This window comes from Stegodyphus dumicola, chromosome 11, assembly GCF_044657685.1.
Source record: "Stegodyphus dumicola isolate Sdum_Otavi_A_Nest chromosome 11, ASM4465768v1".
Classification (NCBI taxonomy): domain Eukaryota; kingdom Metazoa; phylum Arthropoda; class Arachnida; order Araneae; family Eresidae; genus Stegodyphus; species Stegodyphus dumicola.
In genome coordinates, this window is record NC_140778.1 from 86,645,070 (window position 1) to 86,655,421 (window position 10,352).

Here is a 10,352-nt window from a genome sequence, read left to right on the forward strand (position 1 = left end):
AAGGCTGTTAGTGTCGAAGCGGCATTTTGCGCTGTTTTACTATAAATGTCTGTATCTCCTTGTAACTTGTTACCAAATATTATCGTCCTATATTTTATGTAAAGAAATTAAATAAAGAAGAATCTGCATGAATGCATGTATGTTTCACGCACTGTGGCAAAAACGACAGTACCTAGAGCCATCAAATTTTGAATAATGTAATCCTCCACTCGAACATGGGCAACAATCTTGGCTGCCCCGCCCCGTGAACTAAATCACACTACGGATGCACTCCCCCTTTGGGCACTTCGTGGAGGTTCAACCTCCACTATTGCGCTTCCAAGGGAGCAGCGCACCACCTGGATACCACACCAGGTAGCACTGGTCGTCAATTCCTCCTGCCAGTCGCATGAGCCAGCCCGTCGCAGTGGGCCGTTACGACGTGCCCAAAGGGGGAGTGGACCTGTAGTGGGCTTAAGTTCCCGGACCAGGGCAGCCAAAATCCTCCACCCATCTGGAATTTCAAATTTGTTTTAATCTATTTAATATTTTGTAAAACTTTAACGAATTTTTATTAACAAACTCAAATAGTTCAAAGCGAGCACTGTACGGAAAATAATTTTATCTACAGTGCGGAAATTCTAAAGATATGCTGTATGTGGAAGAACATGACATTCAATAAATATAGATAACGCAAAAAACTTTAAAAAAAGGTTCATTTTGGGCGTAATGTAAAATCTGTGTGCTTCTAGATTTTATTTTATCTTTTTTTTTCCCTTCATTACACTCAGAAAATTTTATGCTGCAAATTTATAAATTACTAAAATAAATAATCTACTTTAATGTTAATAATTTAATGATGCTATAATCAAATAAATAATCGTTTTGTAATGTTATTATAGTTTTGAAAATCATTGCCTGAAAATGTTCATTAAATTAAAAACAAATTATCAGATCTTGTTCCATTTTACGTTATTTATTTCAAAGCATCACGTACTATCAAGCTTATTTAATTTTACGTTATTTGTACCCAAAATTAAGTTCATAAATTTTGTGTTTTTACCGTTTTACCAAAGTAAAGATGTTTGTACAAGAATTACCGTGAAAAAAATGTGCGAAATGCAGTTAAAAGGACTTTAATGAGATATATTAAATCCTATTCGGAAAAAACTGTGGCTTTCAGAATCTCATCACTATACAACATATTACATTTAATAATTAAAAAGAGTTATGTGATACCAAGGAGGTTAGAACTCATGGAGATGCCCTCCACGCAGTGCAAGTGAAGCCAAAAAAGGGGGGAAGCATGCCCTTAGTAGTCGTGGCTTAGAAAGATTGACGTGCTCTAACCACACCCAATCTTGTTCCTGGTAGTCGTAAAAGATCGCAGATTCTTCACGTCCTGTTTCCCTTACTTTTCTCGCCATTTCATTTTATTTCTAGATTATGTAATTGCAATAATTTCTACTTTATGTAATTGCAATAATTTCTACATTATGTAATTGCATTATGTAATTAATGAATGCTAGCAATTAAAGTATTGTGAACACAGAACAGTAACTATGTACTCAAACTATTATTTGATTATAATTTACTTATTCTATGTATATATAATTCTCAACTTTTTCATGTTATAAATATTACTTATATTACGAAAAAACTTAATTTGAATAAACAATGATAGAAATATGTAAACTTTAAGTTGTTATTTTAAAACTCACACAACAAATGTGACTAAAAATCAAATTTAGTTATTATATATCTTCTTGAGCACAAAATAAAATGTAGTTAAACACCTAAAAGGTAAGACCTGTAAAGTAATTATGATCAGACATTAAAGTAAACTGTTTTCTTTCCCATGGAGAGCTAGCCACTCCACCTCCCCATGTTTACTTATCGTTTTGTTATCACATATAAGTTAATTACGAATATCGCTTTTATTATTATTATGAAAAGGTAAATCTGAGAACTATATATGTTTCTTCGTGTACTTTACAATAAGAAAATACTCAGACTCTTTCTTGAAGGCCATTGAAACACAAGTTTCGATTATTCTACTTGTGTATGCAGGTTCTAAAACATTCTTTTACATGGGCATGAAGTCGGAAATGTAGACATTATTTCGCTGTAACAATTCAGTGTCTTTTAGATCTACGCATACAAAATCAGAAAACCCACTGAGAACTTGAAACCAGCTGGCGTTTTACCTCACTTCGCTTAGTAAGGTAATCGTTTTCTTGCCCTCACGTGGCGTGGCTTATTTCCTTCACCCTGGCTTCACTTTCTTCGTAATGCATTAGCAGAGACGCCATCTCCATCTATTCTAACCTCCTTGCGGAGGGTGGATAGCTTTGGAATGGTTTGCCCCTTTAAAGTAAGTTTCAGGGATATACATAATGTGTCTCTTCGGTCTGACGGAGCCACATTTGCTCCGCGGAACCTTTACTTCTTTTTAGAGATTCTTTGGCTTAAGTATTTAAGTTGTAGCTTTTCACCAAGAACAGGTTAGGGAGAGAGTGAACCCTCTTTCCACTTACTTTCACGCGTGCTTTCAATGAGTTTCTGTCCGCCTTTAAGGCCAGAGGTTTAGTCCTCTTGATATCTAAGACGTATTGTAGTTTTCCGCAGTTTGCGTTCTACATACGTAATAATCTGAAAGGCTAACCTTAGTGTTAGTCATCTGTGTAAAGTATTCAAAGTTACATCTTATTTAAAATTAGTTAGTTAGTAGTTCTTATATTTTTTACTTTCAGACCACAAGTGTCTTTGCATCCCGAAGTGCGGGAGCAACTGTAATATCGTGGAGAATAAAGTGTAAGGTTAACCCTTCTTGCTTGTGTCGTCCATTCCACACATACACGAGCATAGCTTGAGTAAGCTCCGTGCTCCCATTCAGGACATTAGATGTTCCCTAAGCAGATTAGAAGTTCCCTAAGCAGATTAGCAGTCCTGATACCTTTATGCTTTTTTCTGACAGGGCTTACAAAAGTGGTTGTACAGTTCAATATCATTACGTGTAACGTTTTTGTGTTTGTTTGAAAGTTCTTTTAACATTCTGTCACGTCGTCCATGCCTAGTACTCAAATAAGTTTTAATGAAGTACGGGAAATAACTCAGCGTTCGTGACGTAATACTACATTGTACTGACGCTTTCTTTAATAGGATAAATGAATGTAATTTTTTTTTTTTTTTTTTTCCACAAACGTCACACCCTAGCAATTTAGCAGCCAGTAGTCCCGTGATTTCTTCTTAGTAGTCATTTCGGCCTTTTTACATCTAGGGCTTAATTTCTAAAATTAGAAGTGCCGGAGCCCTATGGAAGACTGTGAGGAAGGGAAAAAAAAAAAAAAAAAAAAAAAAAAAAATGAATAAAATAGCTAAAAATAAAAATAATTAAATAATAAATTTAAATTCCGATTAATATTAATTTAATTGATTAATTAATTAATTATAATTAAGAAAAATGTAAGGATATAAAGAGAAATCTAATAAATTATTAAATTAATTTTAAACAGTTAAATAGAAAAAAAAGTATCGGACCTCGTCTTATTTGGGGCATCGGCTGGAATTACAATTTCCCTTAGATGCTAAGAAGCATCTCAGCCGATCTCCATCTGAGTTTAAGCCCTGATTGTACGCATAATGTACTACTCCAAGGGATGTTTGTCCCTCGTTGTTTGAAGCCCACCAAGAAAAAACATAAAACGATTAAAGCTGCACTAAGGAGAATAGTGAGAATTCTAGAAACAGTATGAGGATATGGAGAGAAATTTAACGGAAAAGTTTAGCTTTGAAAATAAGAGGGAGGAGTTCAAGACTTTCTGATCGCGATGCCCTGTCGATATAATTCTAGCCGTCAAGGAGAAAGTTTTCCTGAATAAATTTTCCTGAATACAGCGTGAGAATAAACGTAAGATTTCTCTGTGCAGTGATAGCAGTGGTCCCCTCCCGTTTGGTTACATCATTCAGAAAGTTTACAGTAGTTCAGCATTAGGAAGTCATTAGCGTGGAACGTTCACAACAGGGTATTACTTTTAGTTCTTTGGGGGGGGGAATACAAAATTTACCCGCCCACATAAATTCAATGCGTATCCTGGAGAATAAGCCTTTGACATATGACTGGGGGGGGGGCTTTTCTTTCCTTAAAAGTCTCAACCTCTGTGCAAGGCTTGATTGCGAGGGAAAGACAGGCCTGCGTTTAGAAATTAAAATTGATTTTTAAGGCACGTTCATTATTAAAACCCAATTTTATGTGCTAAAATTGTGGTTCTCTTACATAAAAGAAGTGCAGAGCCCTTTTATTTAGGGCTCCGGCTGAAATTATGATTTATCTGGAAAACCGAGTAGTATCGGCGCAATTTAAGCTCTGTTTACATAATTTATTAATTTCTGGTAAGTAGCTTGGTTCTTGGAAACGAATTAGAAATGTGTTTCATACTTAGCCAGTTTGTCACTTGAAATTCTATAGAATGCCTAGTAAATGTGTGAAATATGAATCGCTTCATACAATGCCGGCTAGTTTTAGGCATTATATACAAACTTCGGTAATATATATATGTATTTTTTTTTATAATTTTTCAGCCCATTTAGACTCAGAAAAATGCACACTTGATCATTTTATGGCTTTGACGTTAATCATTTCTGAAATCGATATACGACAAGAGTCTGCGCAAATTTATGGAGCTCATGCTATTTTGGATCTGAAAGGTTGTAGTTTGCTACAATTAGGTCAACTTGCATCCATAAAACGTATAAAGGTATTTGCCAGTTATATACAGGTAAGAAAAAAAATAGAATTAAACCATTTTTAAAACAGTATACTTTCCTACAGTGATGTACTCAATGAAAACTGATATTTGTATCTTAGTTCCACAATGACAGTAGAGTCTCGTTTATCCGACTTTCGCTTATCCGATATTCGTATTATCAGACATACCATCACACACAAAAAAATCATCAAGCGGCAAGAAGAACAGAATGTTGTGAACTTGTGAATATAGTCTTTTTTTTTCGGGGGGGGGGAGTTGCACTCGAGATCTATACTCTGACTAACGTTAATTAAAGTGCAGTGTGTCATTAACCCTTTCCGGCACGCTACCTTTTAAAATGGGAGTTTTGATTAAAAAAAAAAAAAAAAAAAAAGGTAGGCAGTCTAATTAGGCCTAGAGGAGTACACAAGAAAAAATTTTGGGAAGATAGCACTTATCCTTTTAATTATGTGGGTGTGCCCAAAGTGGGCACACTGGTTGAATAGAGCTTCGAAAAGAGTGCTGAAACGAGCAGTGTTGTCAATGAAGTGACCGATGAGATGCGGAGAAACAAAGAATACAGACTCTCAGTTATCCTAGATTATCGGTGAGCCCGGTTTGGGCACACCTAGGGTTCGCCATTTGATTTTAGGCAATATTTCAAGGTAAAAATTTAAAACTAATATAGAATAAAGAGATTAGCATACCGCCAAAAAATAACATATAAATTTCTTTTCAAACAATTCCTTTTGTATCCTAAAAAAAATCTGGAAGATTTCTTTGAAAAATGAGGGTCTTAAAAAACTGAACATGGCTAAAATGGGCTGGTTTGTGTTGAGGTGCCATATACTATAAATAAAGAAGGTTCAGAGTAAGCTATAGTAACTTCTAAATCCTTTTTCGTTCAAGCTTTCTGTGCATACAGAAGGAAATTTTAAGGTGTGCAGACCGGACACACTGTGCCGCAAAGGATTAAAGTGCAGTGCATGTGGATCGATTTATCGCCTGTGATAATTCATGGGTCTGCGTATATGTGTAATTTGATAAACACTGCTATGATGTTTAAAAGTGGAAATTTACAAAACACAGAAAGAAAGATGAATTGTTAGAAGATTTCAGTGGCATTGCCAATCGGAGCTAGAGTAAAACTACATTTTAACAGGGAATTTTCAGCACTGTGCAGTTTACTTGAGTAAGGAATTATAATTAATGAAGAACTAATAAAAAATGCAAGTATCTCAAGTAAGCAGAAAAAAAAAAAAAAAAAGACATAAAATTGAGAGACGTTTAAATTGCTTTTTTAGAATGGTTTCAAGCTATAAAAATAAAAAGTGTTTCAATTTCTAAAGCTTTTTTATTAATTCGCGAAACACTAGGAGAGAATTTTCTATCATCCAACAAGTGGTTCTCAAGGGTCTAAGACTTTTCGCTGTCGCCATTTCACAGTGGCCGTTTCGCCGCCAGACATATTTTCCTTTGCATAACTGTATTATATCTTGCCGTATTATGCTCGTATTAACTTTATTTAGTTTAATACAATTCTGTTTACTTTTTGTGTACTTAATACAGGTTGCTTGTAATGTATATAGTTGTTTATGAGATATAAAGAAATTACACGTAGTTAGTTGGAAAATTATGTCAGTATCAAAGAGAACTGGGGCTAAACTTCTGATAAAACAGAAGTTATAATATCGACTTTAAAATTATGTGGGTACAATATTTACATGATTTGACAAAATTTCTTGAAATTTTAATTGACTAGTTCAGAGAAATCACTCTGCAAGCAGGAAATTGACATTTTTAAGAAATCAGAGTTGGAAACGGAATTATTTTGTAATCTTCTAAGCTTGTCAGCACATTACTCTCTTAAAATTAATATTTCATGCGTAATGTTGTATTTGTACAAAATTGCTCAATACGTTTTATATAAAATTCTTATTAAATTAAATTAAATTATTAAACTAAACAGAATTATTAAACTAAATCAACTTAATACAATAGGCAAGATATAACATGATCGTGTAAAGAAAAAGATGTCTTGACGGCGAAACATCCCGGCCAGGGTGAAACGGCCACGGAGAAATGACGACGGTGAAAAGTCCTAGGTTCCTCCCCCCCCCCCAGATTTCACAGCAAGTGTCTGTTGGCTTGATCGGTATGTAAATTGTTTGCGGTGAAAAACCATCATAAATGATGAAGAAATAAAAGCATTCACGAACACATTTCCGCAATTAATTGACGTAGATGATTAGATATTTCACTGTGATTAGTCAAGGGTTGATTACAAAATACTATTACCAAGTAAGAGTCTTGCATCCAGAGCCGAAACGGCAGCCCCTGGCAATACGACTAGTTCTTCTACAGCATTACTGCACGCAAATTTGACAATTTTTGTATGAAATAGTGCTGTAGAAAAACGTCAAAAGGGACGCTATTGTGATTATAAAGTCTCAAAATCCTAGAGCCTGTAAAACAGCTTAAAAAATGCTCTTCCCGTAAAATCTTATAGTCGGGAAAGCGATGGATAAGGAGTGTAATTTTTATGGACTGATTCGTTAAGGATTTCATGCCTTCAATAGAGAAGTTTTTAAACAAAAACTTATCTATCCAGGAAAGCTGTTTTGTTGCTAAATAATGCTACAACGCTTCATGATGCAGACGATCTTCCTGTTGCGGACATTGGCAATGTTTTTGCCCCCAATGAGCCGCCGTATGCCAACCTATGAATCAGAAAATGAACTATACCAGGGAGCTACTGTTATTTACGTTTTGTGTAAAGAGTGATAAATACCTTAAGGTAGCTTTAAAATGTCAAAATATCGCAAAAATATAAAACACTAAAAAGCTCAATTTCTTTATAACTAACTGGTATGAGTATGAAAATTTGTATATTTCTTTAAGTGCCCTTAATGACGTAGTTCCTGCTTTTATGATATGTTCCAAATATCAAAATATTTTAAAGCGAATATATTTTTTCTCATTCATATAATATTGCAATATGTACTTATTCAAAATTTTGATGTTTCAAAACAATTTCAAAACATGAAGATACTGCTCTGTTATCAGAATCAGGTGCAGAAATGTATGTATGTATGCATGCATGTTTGGATGGACGGATGTGTTGATGCAGCCATATATGTACCATGTCCACCTTTTGATATTCATGGTAAGCGAATGTTTTGGTGAACAAGCAGAGCGTGACATTGCTTCTTCGGAGTAATCGGAAGAACCAACTCTGGGCTCTCTTCTCTTTCCTACCTTCATGATAATTCTACACTTCAAAAATCACATTTAACTAAATCTTTCGGTAGGAGGGGATTGACAAGTACCCCGTAAAAGTTAATGCGTAAAATTATCATATACTTTGACGTTTCATAGGCTTTTTATCAACACCTCCTATTATCCGACACTTATACGATTATTTAGCTTATCCGACGTTCTGCCTGCCCTTTTACGTCGAATAAACGAGACTCTATTTATTTTTAGTATTTTAATTTTCATTCTAGCAACGCGAAATATTCTACCTTTTCTTTCTTTATTTTTTCCTCTAAATTTAAGGATTTCTTTTTAGAAATAATATTGATAAAAAAAAGTTTTTAAAATTTATATTGATTAAGCAGGTTCAATTAAATTATTATATTTTGCATACTTTTATATAAGTTCCAAAACGATTAAATTAGTGTAAAATTTTGTTGAAAAGGTAATATTTTGGAACCAATTTTGACAATAACTGGGCAAATGTGACCAATTTGTCTGCTATTTTTTGCGTATTTAGTTTAGTATAAGTTATTCAGAACTATATTTCTAATCACATTTGATCTCTTGCTTTTAGGAAAGTTGGCCTGGAAGAATAAAGGGCTTGCATGTCATTAATGAGCCATTATGTGTGCATTATCTTTGTCATTTTCTGCGATCTCTCTTATCTGAAAAATTAAGAGAAAGAGTAAGCGAATTTATTTGTTTATATTGCAGTAACAAAAATATATAACTGAAAAATGCCATATTTTTAGAAATGTTGTATAATATAATAAAATTGTGGTGTCTCCTTAAATTAATTGGCCTCACCCCAATAAATCTTGTTACTTTTTCTTCTTCTTACGAATGTTAAGGGTTCGTGGATTTCGAGTGAATAACAACCGCACTTGATGAAGTATCAGTATCAGTAGAGGGCGCAGCCCGACCCGCCTAACCAAACAAGTTCGTCTCATAGTCATAACAGGCCACGAACATTTCAACAAAGGAAAAAAATGAAACATAAAATATCTAAATGGAAATAATCATGTGTTAATAACAATTATAAACATGAAAGTGAAGAAAAAGAACAAATACAAATGCACTTCATGAAATATCGAAACACACTTTATTGGCCATTATTATTCAAGACAGCTCCAATAACACGTTTACAGTCTCCAAAGAACTGCTATAAACACACTGAAACAATCGGCGACACAGCCTTTAGACGATCAGACTATAACGGTGAAGACAGCTTCACGGCAAAGCACCAGAGTACAGCCCCCGACTCTGTTCGGTCGTTCTCGGAAGTCCTCGTACTCTTGAGACTCTCCACGCTACAACTCGCGATGCTCTCGACGATACAGCTTCCGACTCCTCGGTTTAGTCGTTCCGGAGCTCAACACACTCTAAGATGAAACTCGACGATGCACTAACTCGCGATACACTAAAAGACTCTCTCGATGCACCCGACGATCAACTCGGCACTAGACGACTATCAACTCGCTAGACGAGACACTAACTCCGCGCGGGCTAACTCTCCGCGTACCAGCAGGGTTTATATAGCTTTTGGCTTGTGTTCGAGAACATTCTGGGCTAAGCCCGTAAGAATTCGTCCCAGAAGTTTCTCCATCCATCTATGGCATATCGCCAAATTTGTCGCCAAATGTGGCAACCTTGCCTTCCCATGCCATTTTATGGCAACCCTAACCTGCTTTGCGGGGAAGCTATCGTAACGCGCCTGAACATTTCGTAACAATATCTTTTCTATTCATTTTGTTTGTGCTAAGAAATCATCACTGTTCATTATAATAGCTTAAACTACATAGTTTTAAACTCTAAATTAAATACAGTCTAAAGTCTGAGATCGAAATAGTCAGACCTTCGATTCCTGATTTCGGAAATTTCCGAAATTTAAATCATCAGTTTAAATTTTAGTAAGATAGCATTCAGATATTATAAAATTAGAAATATGAATTATAGTTGTTTACTGAAATTATAGTTACCCCTGAAAAAATATAATGAAGCCACAATTAAAGCTAAATTATAGTTATTTTTATATTTCAGTTTCATGTATACGGTGATGATATAAAATCTCTGCAAAAGTATATTAGTCCAGATGTCCTTCCTGCAGAACTCGGAGGAACTGCCGAGCCGATCAACGATTGTGAATACAAGTCTTACATTCTGAATCAAGAACCTTACTTTGAGAAACTCAATCAATATGGTTTCAGAAGCAATTTTGTAATCGATGAAACTATTTAATATATTGCTTTTAATTCCTTTCCAATATTCCCCATTTTTGTGAATAATTATGTAGCTCAAATTTTGTATAATGTAAAATTTGTATTTTGTAAAATAAATGCTACACAAAAAAGAAACTTATTTGTAGTG

The 10,352-nt window shown here is 34.7% G+C and overlaps 1 protein-coding gene across 1 annotated transcript in view; it reads left to right on the forward strand.

The window, feature by feature from the left end:
- LOC118203767 (alpha-tocopherol transfer protein-like) overlaps nucleotides 1-10,352 on the forward strand; it is a 37,235-nt gene extending 26,883 nt beyond the window's left edge. The window contains exons 3-5 of the mRNA XM_085826462.1: nucleotides 4,561-4,757; nucleotides 8,560-8,670; nucleotides 10,026-10,352. Coding sequence (XP_085682588.1) covers nucleotides 4,561-4,757; nucleotides 8,560-8,670; nucleotides 10,026-10,223 — 506 coding nt within the window. The 3' untranslated portion in view covers nucleotides 10,224-10,352. The remainder of the gene's footprint in view (nucleotides 1-4,560; nucleotides 4,758-8,559; nucleotides 8,671-10,025) is intronic.